The following is a 22,161-nucleotide window of genomic DNA, read 5'->3' as shown; positions in this document are numbered from 1 at the left end:
CACCTCACCTCACCGGAATGGGTGCCGTTGCCACTGAACTGGAATTAGTGGAAAGCCGAATTGATGCGGGATTCAGATTAATGACAACTAACGAACAGACAGTACCTCCCTATAAGTCAGCAATGGTGGCGCCCACGAAAACTGCACCAGTCCCTGACTCCCATGCTGAATCCCTTATTTTTAATAAGGATTATTTGGCTACTAATATTGTTGCCAGTTCAATTAACATCTCCACACAGCCTTTTACACCTCAAGCAGCCACATGTGCTTGGAGGCATTCACTGCCATCTCACTAAATCTAGAACCATGCAAGGCCAGAAATTTGAAGTGGTTTTTATACTTCTGTCAAATGTGTTATTGATAATAAAAGTGAATCTGGAAAAAAACATATTTAGAACTTGGTGGATGGGATACACTATCACAACGTGGTAAATGTGTTGTAATACACGCGCATTGTAGTGTATGGCACTTATAGTAAGGTGGGGGGGTATCCGCGATGTTTTTTTTATAGAGAATCCTGCCGAACTCTAAATAACATTAATATTCTGCATGCTTTCTTATACCTGACACGGAGTGATCTGCTGGGGGAAAAGAGAGGAGTCATGGGAAAACCATACCTCTCATAAAATATGCTAGATGTTCATGTTGCTCTCTCCCCTCATTCCTGAATCTAGCCCCACTCCAATAGCAAAACGTATCTACCATCTGTGGCTATGACCCACCCCTTCACCATAAGTTCTCTTTCCAGTCACAAAAATCTTGTTGTGCCTTTCCTCTCTTCTGCACCCCCTCCTGAAATGTGAAATGTATTTAACTAAGCACTTAACTGAGTATAGACTTATATTCAATATATGTTAAAGGGAATTCAAATTTAACGAGACTAATAATCTTTTCAACTTGAACAACTGAGCTGCACGTTTGATTTTGTTAAGTGTTCAAAATATGCCCTGCAGTCTTGCTACAGAAACGATGCTCTTTTAAAATCACACGCTGCTTTTTAAGGTGCAATTAGGAAATATTTCCTTTGCTTATGCGCCACGTTCCTGCAATCTAGCCAGCTGTGCAGAATTGCTGCGTCCTAGAGCGGCTTTTCAGCAGACTGCAATCCCTGCTACCCTCATGCCTGCACAGACCCACTTCTGTAGAGCTGAGCTGGTGGTTCCTCGTGTCTAAGTAGCACTACGTTCTCCTGCTTTCCTTGGATCTGCAGAGGCCCGAGAGAGGCAGAAGAAGGCAGGTGAAGTGGCACTCTACTGTTTTGTTTCGCTCTGTTCTTCAGAGGCCAGGTAGAGGTGGAAGAAAGATCACAGATAGAAGCATCTCGCTATGATGTCACAGCGGTAAAAAAATAACTTTCACCAATGTAACAAAAGAAGAGAAAATAACTGGATTTACTTGCCTGGTAATAACGCTATAACAAGATTTTAATTGGCGTTCATTTTCAATTTGTCGTCTTTTCTTGGCAAAAGAACAGAATAGATCCCGTGTTCCACTTTAAGTTGTTTACCTCTACTGTGGTACCTCTATTTGGCTTCCGTTAAAAAAAAAAAAAAAAAAAAAAAAAAAAAACAATAAACGAACATTCATGGATATCTCGCAACCTTAAAAAATTGCTTTGACAAGCTGTATTCATAACTGTCTTCCTATCTGTCTCCTTTCTCTATCACTCTTACTGAATAATACCTTAAATTTCTTTTTTCTTTCTTTTCTTAGGGCAGCATTGTTTGATTACGCAGATCTAGCGGAGTATTTGATATCAATGGTAAATATTTAACTTATTTAACTGATTACCAGGACTTTATTACATACTACTTAGCGCAAGCTTACTTTGCTAAATGCAACAGCAAATTACCATTTGTGTGAACATTAATTTCCTGGACAGAATATGGCAGGAAACTTGCGGGTAATAAACCTACTGTTCAAATCTCATTAAGGAAATCTGTGACTGGCAGCACGTCTACTCTTCATATTGTGCACTTTTAACGACACATGTTTTTATTTTGTATCTGTATAAATATATATATTTTTTGTAACCTTAACACTTGCTGTGTTACACATTTGCAAACACGCTTGCTAATACAACAATTTTAATTAAACTGTGTTTTTACACCAAAACTTGTTTTTATATTTTTACACTTTAAAAAGTGTGAAAAGAAACAAGGATAGGATTTCGTTTGTACCATCGCCTTAAATAGTAGTGTCCTATAGACTGCTGCATTACAGTTCCTACAAAACAGCGATAGTGGCATACAGAACTGGATAGGACGTACACAGGTCCATCCATCACTATGAGAACAGACGAGTGCTTACTCACTCAGAAAGGTATGTTGTGTGCATCCGTATGCTAGTAAGACATTTTAGATTGGGTTTCTATTGAAAATGCATTTGGGTATTTAAGCACAATGTAGATTTTCCTAGTAATTTATGACGGAAAGTCTTAATTTTATTAAAGACACGGAGGCGAATATTATGCGTTCTTTTCTTACTTTAATTTCAACAGCAGCAGTCAAGAAACTACAACTCCCAAGAGGGTTAGCTATTGTCTAACCAATGGGAGCAAAACAATAACTAGAACTGGACCAATAGGAATAGGCCATAAACCATAGAGAGCACCCTTGACTGCAAGCAGCCCTCTTTTCTTGAACGAGCAAGTCAAATAGGGTCATGAAACAAAGGGTAATTAAGTCCAATTATTGCCATAGATAAGGAAATGGAGCAGAAGTCTTGAACCACCGTGATGAGCCGAGAGGGCGATGGATGAGGAAGCTGATCCTGGACAGGTTGCGATGACGCCTCCAGGGGTCTCTTCCTGAAGAAGGAACTGATTGAGCTAGCGGCGTAATCCGGAAGCTGGAGGCAATGCTGGAGTCGCTGGGAGGGAAAGAAAAAGTACATATTAATAGAAGTACTGTGGTGGGATAATATTCGCCTCCGTGTCTTTAATAAAATTAAGACTTTCCGTCATAAATTACTAGGAAAATCTACATTTTATGACAAGACCGGAGGCTCTATTATGCGCGTTTAAAGCTTGTCAATAACTAGGGAAGAAGCAGTTCTAACAGGTTTACAATAGAAGCTTTTGAAAACATTATCGTTTGACCAATCTGCCGACCTGAGAATGTCCTCTAAACTGGACCCAAGGGCAAAAGCTTTGGAGGCCATAGCCCCCCTGGAGAAATGTGCTCCAAAAACAGAACTATCTATACCCGCTAGGGACATAATCAATTTAATCCAGCGGGCCAAAGTTGCCGGAGTCACTGGACTGTGAGGTTTTCGAAAGGAGACCAATAATTGATTGGAAGAGGACTTTCTCAGGTTAACAGTTCTATTTTCATATTCTTTTAAACAAAGACCCACACATAACTTTGGCTTGTCCGGAAAGAAAGGGTAGAAAACGGAATGTAAGTTAGTTTTGGTGCGTTTGGAAATGTGAAAAAGGACCCCAGAAGGTAAGATTTGCCGGGCAGAAACATCTAAGGACCTAACGTCCGAAGTCCTTTTAATAGAAATTAAGCATAGCAACATAGTACGTTTGGCAGAGAGCATTTTAAGAGAAAGACTTGGATTATCTGGCCAGGAAAGAAAAAGATTCAAAACAAGAGAGACATCCCAGATAAGTGAATACTTGGCAGAAGGGGGATTGGAGAGCTTGACTCCCTTCAGGAGACGACAGATCAAAGGATGGGACCCAATAGGGTTGCCATCAATATTTGAGTGGTTCATGGATATAGCCGATCTGTAAAGATTTATTGTGCGATATGACTTACCTAAGCCCGCCTGGGCGGATAGGAAATTAATTATTAAATTTAGATCTGCTGAAAAGGGATTGGAACATTTTCCCAGACACCAGCTTGCCCAAAGAGCCCAGGCTGATTTATAGGCTCGCCTCGTGTCGGGTGCCCATGCGTTATTAATGAACTCTGAAGCTTCTGCCAAAATAGAATGGGTCTGTTGGGCAGACGGGAAATGAGCCAGGCTGAGAGTGTTAAAGAATCGTCGAGAATCAGATTGTGAGGGCGACCGAAAGGATCTAGAATAAGGGACGGAAAAGTCAGGAGTAAGATAGGGAAATCCACTATGAGCTCGAGAAGGGGAGGGAACCAAACTTGAGATTGCCAAAAGGGAGTCAACAGGACGATGGATGCCTTCTGACGTCTGACCTGGTTCAGGACTCTGTTGATGAGGATAAAGGGAGGGAAGGCATAATTGAGGGATCCGGACCAATCTTGTAGGAAAGCGTCTGTAGCCAGCGCTAGAGGGTCCGGGCGCCAGCTGAAAAAGTGGGGAAGCTGGGTGTTGAGTCTGGACGCAAAGAGGTCTACCTGAAAAGGACCCCATTTCCGTTCTATCTGATGAAAAACTGACTGGTGTAATTTCCAGTCGCTGGAGTCCGAGAGGTGGCGTGAATGCCAGTCTGCATTGGAATTCAATGATCCCGGTAGATATTCTGCTACAAGGGAAAATTTGTGGGACAGGCAAAAATCCCAGAGGCTCTTGGCTAGCAGGGCCAGGGGTCTGGATCTGGTGCCCCCTAAATGGTTGATGTAACGCACCGCTGATATATTGTCCATACGGAGCAGAATGGAGCATCGTGCTCTGTTTTTTGTGAAGCTTCTGATCGCAAAGGAGCCTGCAAGAAGCTCTAAACAATTTATGTGCAATCTGGACTCCTCTGCGGACCATATACCGCCAGTCGATATTGAACCACAGCGGGCGCCCCAACCCGTGAGACTTGCATCTGATTCTAAAACAAGATCGGGCACAGAGGGGAAGATGGATCTGCCGTTCCAAGCCTCTAAATGGGATATCCACCATTGGATTTCCATCTGGGATTCCTGATCCAAAGAGACGAGGTCGGAAAAGGCCAACCCTCGACGAAGATGAAGGATTTTGAGACGCTGGAGGGCGCGGTAGTGAAGGGGTCCTGGAAAGATGGCCTGGATAGAGGACGAGAGAAGGCCGACGACCCTTGCGAGGGCCCTGAGAGAAATAGTATCTTTTTGAAGAGTTAAGATTAGTTCTTTTTTTATTGCGGAAACTTTGGAACGGGGAAGGAATAGAGCGGCCGAAACGGAATCTATTTGGAAGCCCAGAAATTCTATTTGTTGACAGGGCAGAAGTACTGACTTTTCGTGATTTATCAGGAAACCGAGATCTGAGAGGAGTGTGGATGTTATCTGTAGATGGGTCAGCAAAGAGGATTTGCTCTGGTGCATGATCAGAATGTCGTCGAGGTAGATAATCAGCCTGATGCCTAGGGAGCGAAGGAAGGTGACGACCGGTTTCAATAGTTTTGTGAAGCACCAGGGTGCAGAGGATAGGCCGAAAGGGAGAGAGGAAAAATGTTAAGTTTTTGAATTCCAATGAAATTGCAGAAACTTTCTGTGGGAAAGATGAATAGGAATGGTCAGGTATGCATCCTGCAAATCTAGCCTGACTAGCCAATCGAATTGGAGCAAAATGTCCCTGAGATGGATAATGGTTTCCATCTTGAAGTGTCGATAGATGACAAACTGGTTGAAAGATTTCAGGTTGATTACCGGCCTTAACTTTTTGTTCTTTTTGTGGACGAGAAATATAGAGCTGATGAATCCGGACGGGTCTGGAGTGCAAAGGTGGATGGCGTCTTTTTCTAAGAGAGATTGGATCTCTGAAGAGATTAGAGAGGACATTTCTAGAGAAAACTTTGGAAGAGGGGGAAGACAGTGTTGGACGGGAGGAGAAAGGAGTTCGATCTGATATCCCTGAACAGTGGAAAGTACCCAAGGGTCTACTGAGATTGACTTCCATTTCTGAAGAAAGAAACGAAGTCGACCTCCCACGGGAGGGCCAAAAGATTGGCTTACCTTGATTAACGGGCGGTCTGGAGAAACGCTGACCACGGTTGCGGAAACCCCTAGATCTTTGTGGATAAAAGTGGGGTTTAAACTCGAGGTAGTAGGTATTGAAGGAATTGGCAGATCCTCTTGAGCCTTGATTCCTGTATGTGCGGCCGGTAAAGCGGCTCCTACCTCTACCGGCCCGGGAAAAAACACGTTGGTTGAAAACTTTCTTGAGATTTTGTTGGGCTTTGTCCAATGATGAAAATGTCGAAACAAAACGGCTGATGTCTTTGATGAAGTTGTCACCGAAGAGTTTCCCGTCGGCCTGAATGCCGGGGTCCCGAACGGTGAAGTTAGCTAACTTGGGGTCCATTTTGAGCAGAAGGCCCTTGCGCCTTTCGTGAATAATAGCAGAGTTCGCATTACCCAAGAGACAAAAGGCTCTCTGAATCCAAAGGGAAAGATCCAAGGGATCAATAGTTGAGTCCTCTAGCCTGGCTGATTCGGCTAGATCAAAAATTCTTGCCAAAGGACCTACCACGTCCAGAAGCTTGTCCTGACACGTGGTCCAGGCCTTGTCCACTCCTTTACGAGGATCCTTACCAAATTTGGTAAAGAAAGTGATGAGAGAGTCGTCAATGGTTGGAGTTGCGGTAATATTGGAATTGTCTGTTTATCTAGAGGAAGACGTAAGCGGGAAGCGATGTAATCACCTACATGGTCCAACGGGAGCCATTCTGTTGAGTTAGGATGGTGTATGAGAGATGGGTCGAACATGGGAACACCCTCTGAGTCGACCACGCTGGTAGAGGGGTCACCTGCCGAAATTTTGATGCGTTTGGAGGAAGGAGAGGATGGGGAAAAAGTATCATCAGTATTATCTGACTGAGATAAATCATCCATGTCCTCATCGTCTGTGTCCAAAATTTTTGAAATCACAATCTTTTTAGGCCCAGTGATATGTTTTGATTTTGATTTGCATTTTGATAGCAATGCCGTATTTTTGGCAGAAATTCCCTCCTTAGTAGGAGGCCTGGGAGGAATCAAGTCCTCAGTCTGTTGTGAGGCAAGCTCACTTCCTGTTGTGCGCCTTTACCTAGTTTGAAAGAGGGTAGTTTTCGTTTTCTGCTTCCCCCAGCAGAATCGGCCATAGATTTGGACACCATGGACATGACAGAATTTTCAATGTTTTTTGACATTTTATCCATAGATGCTTTCATAGCATGTTTCACAGAGGACTGGATAAACTTATTCAGCTCCTGTGTAAAGGATCCCTCATCCTCCTCAGAGGCAGACCTTGAGGGAGAACTCCACAGTTCCATAATAATAAAGGAGTTAGTGTGGGCAAATCACTAGAAAAAACGAGCCCAAAAGGTGTGCTGTAGGCAGAAAACCCAAAGAGAGGATAGTTAAGAGTTAATAGGAGCAACACGCTCCTTGTGCTGGTAAATGGCTCCTCCCCGGGGCGGGGACTCAGAAAAACAAATGAGGAGCGAAGAGGCGCTGGGGAGAGGCAGCGATACGGACCGTGTCCCCTGCGCACTGTCAGAGACGCGCAAAGCCGTTTAAAGAAGGCTGGACGCTGTCTCCAGCGCACAGACGGAGACGCGAAGCCGTTTGAGGAAGACTGCCTCGGACGGGAGGACCGGTAAGGAATTCCCCGTGCGACGCGCGTAGAACGCGCTGACAGAACGGAGAACGAACTGCACGATCGAACGCTCGGTGGAGCGCGCGCTACCACGACGGTTGGTGCCAGAGGGGAGGGGGGGGTTGGAAAAAGGGGTAAAAACTGGATAAAACGGCCGCGAAGCGGTAGACACTAAAAACAAATTACTCCCCCAACTTGGTTACAATAAAATTACGCTAGAATGATAAATAACAACAAATACAACATCTGGAAACCATTAAGTACGTAGAAGACCAAAAGAGAGTACTTATCTTGACTGCGAGCAGCAAGAAAAGAGGGCTGCTTGCAGTCAAGGGTGCTCTCTATGGTTTATGGCCTATTCCTATTGGTCCAGTTCTAGTTATTGTTTTGCTCCCATTGGTTAGACAATAGCTAACCCTCTTGGGAGTTGTAGTTTCTTGACTGCTGCTGTTGAAATTAAAGTAAGAAAAGAACGCATAATATTCGGCTCCGGTCTTGTCATAAAATTTATATTATCCCACCAAGTAAAGTACAACGTAAGTGACATTTATTCCTTTCTCAAAATTAATGTATGAGCAGCAATGTGGGAAACATTTCTAGTGAAGCACCACCAATAAGTGAACAATGCTCCTGAATAAATCCTCTGTCCTTGTTCCCAGTCGGAAATATAACACTGGTAAATATATTGCAGATTTTCCACACGTGCAAGAAGTGGCAAAGCGAGAGATGGGCTGGCCTTGGGCTGAGCAGAATGAAGTTTACATTAATCTTTAAAGCTGTCAAGCTCCTCATGATAATGAACTCCTCTACCTATTGTCAGACAGGAATGGGTCACTAAACACAGTGTCAACCACCATTCCAAACATTTCCATCCCTTGGACCTCTGTAGATCTTTGATCTACCGCCCAGTCACTTGTCTTTCACATTCTAATTACAGGTTTAAGCAGAACAACAAAGACATTTGAGATCCTGTGGGCATCTTTGTCAAATCCCAGCTCAGTATAATGGGGAAGGAAGTTAAAGAATGCAAAAAGGCAACACCATCTTTGGCAATCCCCTGAACTTCTCGCTTTGGACGATGGCTTGGTTGTAGGTTCAGGGAAGGTGCCCTTCAGCAACGGTTGCCTGATGTTTTCAGAAATCCTTGGAGAGGTAAACCAAATATCTTCTATACAGAGGCCTATTGACAATGTACAAGTCTGGCCTTTGTTTTATCAGTGCAAGACCTTCCGGACAGGCGTAATGTAGTATATTCAGTCTGAGGATCAAGTAGCAATTCCAGGAAACTGTATTTTAGGCTATGAGGAGGGAAACGTCTTAGTTCTGGTGAGAGTTGGCACTGATCTCCAACAATGCACAAAAAATGGATTGCTGAAAAATAACTTGGTTTCAGTGAAGATCGCTGGCTCAAATGTAGTTGCTTTGCTGCAACAGCCAGGCTTTCCACACATAAATGCAAGCTATGCGTCAAATGTTTAATATACAAAAGAGTAAGTGCTGGTGACCAAAGTTTTGCCCAGAAGCCTGAATATCTACAGTTGTGAATATCAGGGTTCTAAATACCTGAACTGTGTAGTTCTGTTTGCACCCCAAGAGTCACCACCAGATGCTCCCTTCATGCAGATTCCTTTCCATCCTCAATTTCTTACCTTGTCACCATGTTTCTGTCTTTATCTTCTTCCTTCAATCCTCTTTGTGTATTATTCTCTGTTTCACGCTAGGCCAAAGACTGATAGAATAATAAGTGCTGGTCCTCCACAATTGTGTTGGTGGGTCTGAGCTGCAGCCACCGGCTCAAATGAAGCGCTATATGCATCTGTAGCAACAAGCACAACCAACAGTAGAGTTACAAAATAAATAATGTAAAAAAAATCCAAACCAAGTGATAGGAAAACAAATAAGTAAATAAGTACATGTCACAAAAAATTAGGAAATGTGATCTAGGGATAAAAGGTGATTGTGAGAAAATTCACTTCAGTGCTTATTGGCAAAACGTAGCACTAGGCAAAAATCGTAAAAAAATTGTCACTGAAAGTAAACAACAAACTCCTTTTATCTCTGTTCAGTAGAAAACAGGACATATTCACAGAGGTAAATTCAATTGTAAACATGTTTTGTGCTATATTTATGTTAAACTTTTCATCCTTGGCGTGGTCTCCCTTAACTTTTTGCCTCTGCTTCCCAGGTTGTTTATGTGTGCTGGACTCTGTTTCTGCTCCTTTTGTTACTCTGGGCACTTTACCACTGCTAACCAGTGCTAAAGTGCAAGTGCTCCTATACAAAATGTGTATGTAATTGGTCCATCTATGATTGGCATATTTGATTTACTAGTAAGTCCCTAGTACAATGCAGTAGAGGTGCCCAGGGCCTGTAAATCAAATGCTACTAGTGGGCCTGCAGTACTGGTTGTGCCACACACCTAAGTAGCTCTGTAATCATGTCTCAGACCTGCCACTGCAGTGTCTGTGTGTGCAGTTTTTAACTGTAAATTCGACTTGGCAAGTGTACCCACTTGCCAGGCCTAAACCTTCCCTTTTCTTATATGTAAGACACTCCTAAGGAAGGCCCTAGGTAGCCCCTAGGGCAGGGTGCAGTGTATGGTTAAGGTAGAACATATAGTAATGCGTTTTATATGTCCTGACAGTGAAATATTGTTGAATTCGTTTTTCACTGTTGCAAGGCCTGTCCCTCTCATAGGTTAACATGGGGGCTACCTTTAAATATGATTAAAGTGTAGATTCCCTTTGGGAGCAGATAGACATGTGGAGTTTGGGGTCTCTGAGCTCACAATTTAAAAAAATAAATCTATTAGTAAAGTTGATTTTAAGATTGTGTGTTTGAAAATGGCACTTTTAGAAACTGGGCATTTTCTTGCTTAAACCATTTCTGTGATCCTGCCTGTTTGTGGATTCCCTCTCTGGGTCAGTTTGACAGCTGGGCTGGTTGCACCTCTCACTAGACAGTGACACAAAGGGAGCTGGGGTGTAGTCTGCATTTCCTGATGAGTTATCTGTGCTAGGAGGGAGGGGAGGAGTGGTCACTCACACCTGAAAGGGCTGGCCTGCTCTCACACAGTGCAGTCTCCAGTCTCCAACCCCCTGGTGTGTGTCTGGGGCCTGGCCTGGGCAAAGCAGGATTTCACAATCAAGATGCCTACTTCAAAGGGCAAAATGGGTATAAGAAGGGTACCCAAAACCACAGAACACTTCTGTTAACCAAGAGGAACCTCTGCCTGGAGAAGAGCTGAAGAGCTGAGGAAGAAGAGCTGCCCTGCCTTTGACTGTGCTTTATGGAGCTATCCTGCAGTTGCTGCTTCTGCCTGTGCTAGAGGACAAAGACTGAACTTTGTGTTGCCTTCCTTCTTGTGAAGATCTCCAAGGGGTTGATTTAGAGCTTGCCACCTGTTTTTTGAAATCTCAGGCACAGCAAAGACTTCTCTCTGCCAGCACCTGGAGTCTCTGGAGAGACTCCTACTCTGCCAAGTGGTGCCCATTCAGTTCCTGGGACCCTGAGAAGAGAAGCTGGCAGCCCAAGAGTGAGAAATCCACGCACCGACCGCAGTGCGGGGAAAAGATCAACGTGACTCTAATCTGCAGCTGAAAAATCAACGCTCCGACGGCTTCACAGCTGAAAATCGACGCTCACCTGCAAAGCGACCGTAAGATGGACACCCAGGACTGGAGAAATGACGCACAGCATCACTGACGGAGGCTGGTGAGATCGCAACCCGCGCTGCATGGTTTTCGGATCATCGTGCAGCTGGATTTCAGACACAAACACCGCTGGGTGTGTAAAAACGACGCATGGCCTGCCCGGACCTGAGAGTGCTGACCGGATCGACGCATCGCTGTCCTGTGGAGAGAAGAAACAATGCACGCCAACCCGACTAAAGGAGAAACTATGCAAGGTTTCGCTCGTGAGTGGAATCGCACATTGCAAGCCCTTTTTAATGCACACTCACCGGTGCAAGGTTATTTTTGACACGCCAAAGGTAAATTTTCACGCTAAAGGCGTTAGTGTGTGTTTAAAATTACTCAAAGACTCTTTTTGCATTTTTATTGATAACTTGACTTGTGTATTGTGGAGTTTTGTTGTTTTGGTCTTGTTTTGTTTAGATAAGTATTTCTTATTTTTCTAAACCTGTGTTGTGTCATTTTATAGTGTTTTCATTATGTTACTGTATATGTTGGTACAAATACTTTACACCTAGCACTATGAAGTTAAGCCTATTGCTTGTGCCATGCTACCAAGGGGCTAAGCAGGGGTTAGCTGAGGGTGATTCTCTTTTACCCTGACTAGAGTGAGGGTCCTTGCTTGGACAGGGGGTAACCTGACTGTCAATCAAAGACCCAACTTCTAACAGCTTACAACCAAACTTTGCTTGTTCATGCCACCTAAAAATTCACAAAGCAATTCCTGTCAAATGCAAACCCATTTATGGGTGCAAGATTTCCACCAAGCTCTCTGCAGTCGTATATATTCCACTTAAGAGGTAGAAATGTGGGCATTTCTAGGGGTGGTTTGCCTTGAACTTTCAAATGCTCACAAACTCATATGTTTTGGGCATTCCAAAATCTTATCCATACTCTTTCTGCATTGAAAAGGGCCAGAAACGTGCTCCATCAAAGAGTTGGCATAAAATCAGATTTTATCATTAAGGAGTATTTTAAATTACAATTTCTCAGACAGCAAACATGAATCCTCAACTGCTCCCAATGAAAAGTTAGCACTAGTTAAATGTAATCAGCCAACCCAATGTTAGCCTATGGGAGAGGTAGGCCTCATGGTAGTGAGGACCCTAATTTAGGAGTTTGTCACCACCAGGACATGTAAAACGTAAATGTTCAAGCCCAGCGTTTTAATTACATTGCAATGCACCCTACCATTTTGGGTACTTAGAGATCACCTTAGGGGTGACTTATAAGCAGTAACAGGAGTTTAAGGCTTGGTAGGGGGGTATATTGCCAAGTCGAATCAGCAGTTTAAAACTGCATGCAGGCTGCAGTGGCAGGAATGGGACATGTTCTAAGGTGTCCCTTCAGTGGGTGGCATAATAAGTGCTGCAGTCCTAGTAGTAGCATTCCATTTACATGCCCTGGGTATATGGTATACCACTTTACCAGGGACTTATACGTGAATTAAATAAGCCAATCAGGCTTAAGCCAACTTTACCATGTTTTAGGAAATAATCACAGTCACTTTAGCACTGGTAACTGTGGTAAAGGGCACAGAATCCGAAAGCCAACAAAAATGAATTCAACAAAATAGGAGGGTGAAGGCGAATAGGTTTGGTAAAATACCACAGCAAGGGTGTCTGGTCTAACAGCATGGTACCAGCTCTCTCTACCATTCTAAGACTGACAGGTCTAACACCAGGATTTTTCAAAGGCGCAAGATTTGGATTATAGCATTTGCACTTGAAGGATATCTGGAAATCAGCTTGTGGATCTAGGTTGACATCATATTAATTTATTCTTCTAGTGTTATAGGGATGAAGGTGTTCCAAGTGGCTAGTATTGTCTGGAGTAGAGTATCATTTTCTGAAAAGCTACATATGTTTTGTTTTTACTAAATTAGAAAAGGTGGACATTTGTTTCTAAATATAGATTAGAATAGTTGTTAATATGGCCTTTCCTCAACCTTTGCTCAGGGCTTTGGGTTTTTAATGTATTTATTTATTTATTCATTATTATTATTGATGTGTCTTGGTTGGAAGAGGGGGTCTTTAAACCAAAGACTTCTTGATTTAAGTTATAAATATTGACGTTTTAGAGGAATAATGTGGTCAGTGTTATCATGACCAGAGGTTAAATTGTATTCCTCCAGGTTTGTGTCACTATCCTTGGAGGAATATGGATGGTTTATTTTAGAAAGGTAAAGTATCCTTAACAGAGATGGTTTTAGTTATAAAAGTAAAATATCCCTTATTGTGAATTCTATGATTCTTCTTCTGTGTTTCAATAGAGTTGCTCTTGTATTGTTTTCATGTTGGTGTTCCATCATGATGAGAAAAAAAATCAGCAAATAAAAACGTTACTGATGACAATGTGGCAAAGATGAGGGTAGGAATTCAACTTTATTTTGTGTTGCTGGTGAAGGAAATTGAAGTAAATCATGTATTCAGAGCATAATATGTAGCTCAAGATAGTCTTTGGACTTCTGGTTTCCCTAGTCAGTATTAAAGATTTTTTTATGTGCTTAAGGTGAGGAACCAGAAGAACCAGAGCACCAAATCTGACTTGTAAATCTCCTTTGGACATGATGTTGAACAGTCATCAATTTGCTCTCAAGCTACTAGTGAAAGCCCGTCTCATTCCTTCAATGTGAACTATTTGGAAATTTTCAGACAACTATGAAACTATCAGATGCTTTAGTCTATCATATTGCTGGCCTTAGCACCACCTTTGTCACCCAGTTAACTGATTCCCTAGGTCCTTTTACACATAGGTCCTCTAATTTCTTAATTCTGAGCACCCTTAACATATTGATAGATGAGCCACACCTATTAGATAACATCTCTCTTCTCTATGCTTGTGCCACAGTGGGCTTTTCTCACTGGCCACCCACTTGCGTCAGAGGACATATCCTGGATCCAGACTTTAATAATTGTCTTGACATGATTTCCTCTCCCATTTTATTCCCCTGAACCAAACATATCTAGATATGTTACCAATTACCAATTAGGATTACATACTTTGCACTCCAGCATGAGTACTACATCCAAAACCACCAACAGGATGGTTGCAAATTTCTCCATCACACTTCTAACAGGCCTTTACCTCGACTTTTCTTCCTGTTGGTGCTAACATCAATGACATTGCCCTACATTTACATTCTTAGATGACCCATGTTATGGACACAGTTGTCCCTCTTAAAACAGATACATTTTGGTAGTTTGGTGGTTCTTGCCTATGCTATCTGTTTAAAAGTGTAATGAAAAAGAATTAGAATCCAGTTGGTGTTGCAGTTACTCTCGTCATATCAAATATCATATCTGACACTCTTAACATTTTCAAACAGAAACTCAAGATCAAACATGCTGATTTTTCCGCTTTGCACATCCATGTGGGATAGAACTCTGTCATGTTGAGATTTGACAATGTGAGATTCATGATTATTCAACTTTCTATCCAAACAATTGATATAGCTTACAGGGGAGTGAGTGACTTTCTTTTTGACTTATCTCTTTATAAAATTGAATCTATTTCCACCTCTTGTTAGGTTGACCCCTACTCTCTTCAGAAAGATCTTCATTTGCACTTCCTATTATCAGTTCCTTCAAACTTGTCTTCTTCCTGGTCTAATTCCTTCCTACCTCTCACCACCCAAGACTGATATCCTCCTCAGGTCTGGCTCTCCTTCTGATATTTGCCCTACAGATTTGTTCTTTTCTTTCTCTGAACCCCAGCAACTGATTCTCACCGATTCTCACCGATTGTTTATCTCTGCTGCTGTATCTATTATTTGGAAATAATCTCGTGTAGTCCCTTAAAGCAAAAAACCTACAACTAACTCTACAACCCTCATTAGTTTTCAGCACATCTCTAGGCTACTGGGAAAAAGTTCTCATTTGCCTGTTTCCATCATTCAGTTACACTAATATCTCTTTTGAGCCTGCTCAATAAGAGTTCAGATGTATGCACAGCACTGCATTTGCTCTTCGTGTCATATCAGATAAGACCAGAATTACTTTGGATCAGGTCAGCTTGGTGGCCCAAATCCTTCTTGATCTCTGCAGTGCCTTTGATATAATCTTACACTCTGTTTACATAACTTAACTTGGGGCAGTGGGAATCCAGGGCACTGCTCCATTCATTTCTCTCCCAACACTCAACGGGGTTCACCATTCGACTTTTCAATCTTCATTTAAACCTCATACATGTTATAACTAACACAGTCCTATCTTAATGCCAGTCTGTTTAATGTGTATATCAACCCTCTTGCTCACCTCGTTTTTTGTTATGGCCAATCACTGACGTCTTAAGCCAACGACACCCAAATATTAGTCATAATTGGTGGGACTGGCTTGGACTAACTTTCTTACTTGCCTTTTATATATCACTGTTTGGATAAGAAGATGAGCTCCCAATGATCTACTGATTACAGGCTCCCTCTCCATGTGGTCCTTCATGTGGTGGTTTCCATATCTGGGTCCATCTGTTAAATCATCATGTTGTCTATTGAATTTTCGTATCTGGTTCGATAACACTTTCTACTTCTCCACTCAAATCATATGGATAGCCTCTAATTATTTCCACTACATAGTCTGTAATGTCTTCCCTTTCCTCCCTGAGCACAGTAGAAAAACGGTTGAATAGCCTATCATAAATATTCACCTTGATTAGGGTAATTTCCTATAATTAGGGTTGCATAAAATTCTCATTGGGCACCTTCACTTGGTGCAAAATGCAGCCACCTGCCTTCTTCCTAATGTCCCCAGATGTACTTCAGTTTCCCACCAGCTTCTTTACCTTAACTGGCTCCCTTTTGGAAAATGCATTATTTTCAAAACATTTTGAATTTGTTCTTGTGCCTTCAATTGTACAGGCTGAAGTATTTTAGTTACATGCTTTGACCCAAAGTCTTGACTCTTTTTCTTCAATCAGCTTCTCTTAATTTCTTCCACACGCCCAAGGCAACAAAGGCAAATCTGAGTCAAAGAGTATTTTGCAACAAACCTGCTAAATAAAGGAACCTACTCCTCCTCCTCCTTAGACCTTTGTCTAAGCTCCTGAAATTCTGCTGCTTCATTTAAACCGTTTCCGTTCACAGTCTCTATCTTATTATTATTTATCTTCAGCTCATTCGGCATGATTTTACTTCTCTCACTTCAGTTTCTGCCAGCACTAACACACACTTTGGGGCAGTAGTTCGTGCTCCATTAATCTGCGGAAAGATAAATATCTTAATTACATGAAGATAGCATGTAGGTATGTTGAATATTAAAACATAATGATGTTGTTGAAATGCCTTTATGACATTAGGGCTTTGAAAGGAATACTCAGATAGAAGACATACAGAAGGAATTACTCTGAGAAGTTCCAGTTCTTAATGGAGTTCAAGAATTGCAGTTCGTTATTCAGGTGTTTCATTATACAGCCGGACATTTCACAGTCCAGGAACCTGCACACAGAAGACTGGGCTGTGCCATCCGAAACTTAAACATCCAGAGTGTTTCACAGAGTTGGTCTGGGGCATGGGCTTGGAGCAATTAGCAGTAACCAGACCCACTTTTATATTAACTGCTGTGGAGAAAGCTGTGGTACTGAAATCTAACTACGATGTCCGTCGGAAGCCAATGAAAGGCTATTTGCTTATCTTATTAAGACGTTGTAGATCCATTTTCATAATACGTTGCTGCACCGGAGGAGAGACATAATAAGCATTTTATGCAGTAGAGTTTGCATACAAACCAGCTAGAGGAGATGCATCCAGATGGGGGTCACTTACAGTTTTGTAATGGAAGAGCAAAGTCGTGAATCAGTTGCTCTCCTGTTATAATCTTCATATATTTTCCATTTGGATTAGTTGCATTATTTTTGGATTACAATGCACAAATGTCAATGTGTTTAAAATGTTTGTTTCATTGCAACGTTCGAATATATTCATGTTTTCATTTGACCACAGTTTGAATTGATTTTCTTGCAACTGTTTAAAAAAAATTATCATTGTTTAAAAAAATATATATTTTGATTTCTGGGTTATTGATTTTAAATTAAAGCAAAGTTTGAATGAAAGGTTAGAGTGGCTTGATTATTGATTTCTTATTCTAACAATATTCTACGATGTGCAGACAGAGTCTATAAACTGGAATAAAGTGTTATTAGACAGACAGGAACTAAGATCCAGGTTAACAAAACTGAGAAACTCTTTATGACTTTGGCAGGCATCCAAGGCTGCCCGCCAAAGCCCCGCGTCGGAATTACCGCCTATGCGGCCATCTCTCCGTGGGCCCTATTATGAGTTCCCAGCTGGGTGGAAACAGCGTTTCTGCCCGCCGACCCAGTGGGAAACTCACCACAACATTGAAGCCGGCTCCTAATCGAGCTGGTAGCAATGTTGCTGCGTGTCAGGACCCGTTGCGCTTTTTCACCTCCCCAGATGCCCCCTTTCTGCCAGCCTTTGCATGGCGGTCCGACTGCCATGCAAAGGCTGGCAGAAAGGGCTCATAATCCAGAGGGCATCGCTTGCTGCACCACTGCCCTGGCAGATTACGACTGCTGAGAGTACCAGGCTGTCGACTGGTGGCAACCTGGCAGTCGGACTGTGGCGGCTCTGCCACGGTCGTAATGTGGTGGTTGGACCGCCACTATGGCGGCGGTCTGACCGCCACCACAAGTCTGGTGGTCTTAAGACTGCCACACTCGTAATGAGGGCCCAGGTGTCATTAAGAAGCTGCAAGCTCCTTTCCTTTCTGAAGATTATGGAAGAAGCACATCAAGTCCTCTTACCCTGCCAAACCTGTACTTCTGTATTCTCCTTAAATTCCAGGAAAGTGCAGGGCATCCACCACAGAGCATCAGCTGCTTTACCAGCATAACCTTTTCACCTTGACCCCTGCCACAGTTCCGCCAGGAATCAGTGACACTTACTCCACCATATCCAGGCTTTGTTTGTTTACCCTGCTTGGGACCCCTATTCCAAGTATGGCAGGCCCTGGCAGAGCAAACATATTTTGACCCACACGTAAGGGAGAAAATTCACTGCCATCACAGCCATTGTGTTTTTTTTAAACAAACTTGCACATTAGGAGCCTGGTTTCCAAGCAGCACTGGTTCAACAAAGGATCAGTGCTTTAAATGATCCACCACAGTGGTGCCTCCACATAAAGCACAGCGATCTCTGCCTTCCTGTAGTTGAGCTCTTAATAAGGCAGGCGGTCCTTTGTCAGATGAAGGGAGAAAATAGTTTCCTTAACCTGGTGGACTGATAGACCACTCAACAGACTCCAAATGAGCATCTCAGATGTTTTTCATTTGATTTTAGGATAGTGCAGTTTCACCATGCATCATCGACACTGACAAAAGTTGGCCGTCAAACACAACATCCTCTGACTGTTACACTTTAGCCAGGTATCCTCCTCAGAAAACTAGTTTGATAAGTGTACTTTGCATGCTGAGGATGATTAATCCAGCTTTGCAAGGATATGGGTTTTACCAGTGTGTGTGAATACATGTTTACCAAATGAGACAATAAAGAAATCTTCATTCCTAGAGACATAGGAAATACCCAAGGAAACACACAGGAAAATGGTTGTGCCTTGGACTCGAACACTGAAAAGATGAGAGAAAGAGTCTGATTAATACCAGTGCGTATTTTCTCCTTATTTTGGTTAGTGGTAGTGCAGAGACAGTTGAGGGAGGGAATAGATAGAATCCGCAATGTCACTAGGTATGTTTTCCGATTGGTTTGTGGGAGCTAAGAAACAAGAAATTAAAGACACATTGGATATTACTATGGGAGTGTTAGAAGAGGAGTACAGAGTAATTGTCGGTGGCCCCTATCACTCATGAAACATTTGAGAAAGCACTGATAATTTCATCTTCCATCACCACAGTGCATACCACAGAAGTAACCACAACATGAGTGTGTCTAATTTGCAGTTTGGTTTGTCATACTCCTTGTGAATTAAATGTAGTGGTAGACTTATTGTGCTTTGCTAGGACTTTTTCAGTCCTTTTTTAAAGGGCCTCACTTTTGATATTTACCTGTAATTTGAGAACTAACAGCCTTATGAGACAGCCCAGCTAGTACTAAAATATTGCACACCTGCATTGCATAAAGACTAATGACACCTGGAATTACCTGGACGTGCTTTACAGAGTGAAGGCCTTCCTGCTTATTGCTAACTTCAGAACAGCTGACAAAAATCTAATATTATTTGGCCCTTCTAATGCATTATCTGTGGATAACCCACAACACACAGTACAATACAATACACTGACACTGCCCTATACCTGACTTATAATGATCAACACCTCGTGGAGACTAGCCAAAACATGTGACAGCAGCATCGCCTAACTTGAGAACTTCAAGAAAGGGAGACCCTAATGCCAGGCTTCATACATGCTGTGATCCAACGGTATGGAATGCTACTACTGTAAAAATCTGTTATGGTTTTTTTTTCTTTCACTTGAGAAAAAAGTTGTCTCAACTTTTCCACTAATACCTTGGTGGTGTGTAAATGGGTTACAACATGATTTTCCAGAAGAGCATGATCCACCTCTCTCAGCCACCATCTATTCATATGCCAGCTACTTTGGATCCTATGCCCATGCTGCTATGTATCGCTATCCTAGTGTACCGAAATATGTTGTTTCGTAGCTAGATGCTTGTGATACAAAATCCACACATACAAACATACATACTAATTGGTGAGTGAGAGAGCACCTGGCATGGCAGTCCTTATATCTTATGAGGGAAATTACTTTAGAGGGATTGCTTTTTATGTTTTACCTGTTTGTTCTGTTTTAACTGGTTATTGGCCTGAGGGTTCTGCATTTCCTGGTATCTGATTGGGCCTGTTACAGCCCTGTTACTTTTTGCTTGTTTGGTGGCCATCTTGGGTGTGCCACATTACACAGTAAGTCCGATCTCTAGCTGTTGAGGTCACATGACCTCAGGGGCATTACATAAGCAGGCTGATGAGTGGACACAGGCTTTGTGAGTGAAAGAGCACCTGGCATGACAGTTCTTATATCTTTTGAGGGGAATTACTTTGCTAGATTGCTTCTTATGTTTTACCTGTTTGTTCTGTTTTAACTGGTCCTCGGCCCAGGGTGGTCTACATTTACTGATACCTGATTGGGCCTGCTAGAGCCATGTTACTTTCTGCTTGTGTTGCGGCTATCTTGGATGTGCCACATAACATGGGGAGTCCAGGCTCTAGTTGTTGAAGTCACATGACCTCAGGCGCATTACATAAGTACGCTGATGCACAGATGTGCCTAAGGCAAGTTTGTCTGTGCCCATCTATGCCAGTACATCTCTAGGAGCCAGGGACACTGCTGGTTTAATGTGTTCCAAATTTTCAAGGCAAAAGATTATTGCGTTTATACCTATATGTATTCAGGGGAGTTGTGAGAGGTGGGATCCTATGTATATGGGGAGCTTTTGTTGTCCTGCATGTTATTGGCAAAATAAGAGGAAGGGACTAGAACAGGAGGTTGGTTCAGTAATAGGACTAAACACAGATATTTTGAGAGAACTTTGCAAGCACAAATACTTAAATGTGCTTTGCTCAATGCCCGTTCAATGCCAAAACATAGCGTGGAGATCAATGATTTCATAGAGGCTAATAGTTTACTGAGACTTGGACGTGATGATGGATGTCCCTGAGGAGTATGCAATTGTCAGGGTGGATAGAGGAGACCGTGGGGGTGGGCGCTCTGTTGATTGTATTTCAACAAGTGCTATGCTGTACCTTGGCAGTAAGGCACAACCCGGACAGAGAGGGTTGTGAGGTGGGTTCCTTTAGATTACATAGGAAGAATATGCATCTTCTGTCTGGGCTACTAATGTACCACCCTTCAGGCCGTAAAGCTCCGCCCGAACACTGGCACCTTTAAATAGACCTCTACCTCATCAATAGTGATTTTGTCTGTTTGAGGGACTTTAATTTTCCTCTCAAAGTAGAGAATGAGAAAGAATTAACATTTATTTCAGACTTGATGAATAATTTGGGGTTCTCCCAGAGAGTAAAAACAGTCACGCATTCTAGATGGCATTTTTACTAATGGTGATGCATTGAAGGTTGGGGATTGTCTCCCACTTAGATGGTGTGATCATTTTGCAGTGATGTTCTATCTATCTGGAGATACCGCAAAAGTGCTTAAAGCTGGTGGTACCAGTATGGTTAGAAGATGGAGCAGTATTTCAAGCAACAAGTTAGCGCGAAGGCTGGCCACAAAGCTTTGGAGTGTGAAAGATAGTAAGAACTCTCCAGCGGTTACTTCTAATAACTGTGTCTGGTCCACATTGGATGAGCTAGTACCCATTAGGGAAAGAAAGAAGGGGAGAAGGAAAAGTTCTGCTCAGTGGTTCACTGAGGATTTGAAAATACTCAAAATGCAGTGTGGCAGGCAAGAATGGAGATGGAGAATGGACCCTAATTCGGAGGAGGAATCTAAACATAAAGAACTGTCCGAAAGTTATAGAATTGCCATTACGGAGTTGAAGACTCCCTTTTTCCCATAAAATTAGGACAGCAATGAATACACTCTGTGAACTATTCAAGACAGTAAAACATTTGACATCTCCCCCATCCCAACAGGCTTCGGAGAACACACAGGTGTTTTGTGAAAGAGTAGCCACATATTTCAGGGATGCAATTTTGAATATTTTTTTTGATTTCCCTGATACAAAGGACTCCCAGAGTGATGAGCTGGAAGGTGAAAGGCTCAATGAGCAATCTAATAGTAGCACACTAGTTAGCGTCTCAGCTCTCTTTCTCTCCAGAGAGAGAGAGAGAATGGCTTCCTTGCTTATGCAGACTAGATCAGGGTAACCAGAGGACCCTTTTCCACCAAGAGTGCTGCATTTGGCTCCTGAGGTAATCACAGAAGACTTGGGGAAAATCTATGGTCCGGAGATGATTACAGGGGAATATCCACAGAGTTGGAAGGAAAACATCTCCTCTCAAGAAAAAAACGAGTGGAGATGCAAACAATTTGAAGAATCTTCGACCCATCT

General features: G+C 42.5%; 1 protein-coding gene across 1 annotated transcript in view; it reads left to right on the top strand.

The window, feature by feature from the left end:
* TRPA1 (transient receptor potential cation channel subfamily A member 1) overlaps positions 1–22,161 on the top strand; it is a 1,042,932-nt gene that overhangs the window by 348,569 nt on the left and 672,202 nt on the right. Inside the window, exon 10 of the mRNA XM_069220348.1 lies at positions 1,714–1,762. Within this exon, the coding sequence (XP_069076449.1) occupies positions 1,714–1,762 (49 nt within the window). The remainder of the gene's footprint in view (positions 1–1,713; positions 1,763–22,161) is intronic.

The sequence above is a fragment of the Pleurodeles waltl genome, chromosome 2_2 (genome assembly GCF_031143425.1).
Source record: "Pleurodeles waltl isolate 20211129_DDA chromosome 2_2, aPleWal1.hap1.20221129, whole genome shotgun sequence".
Lineage (NCBI taxonomy): Eukaryota > Metazoa > Chordata > Amphibia > Caudata > Salamandridae > Pleurodeles > Pleurodeles waltl.
The sequence above is the reverse complement of the archived record's forward strand: the minus strand, read 5'-3'. Positions and strand labels throughout refer to the sequence as shown.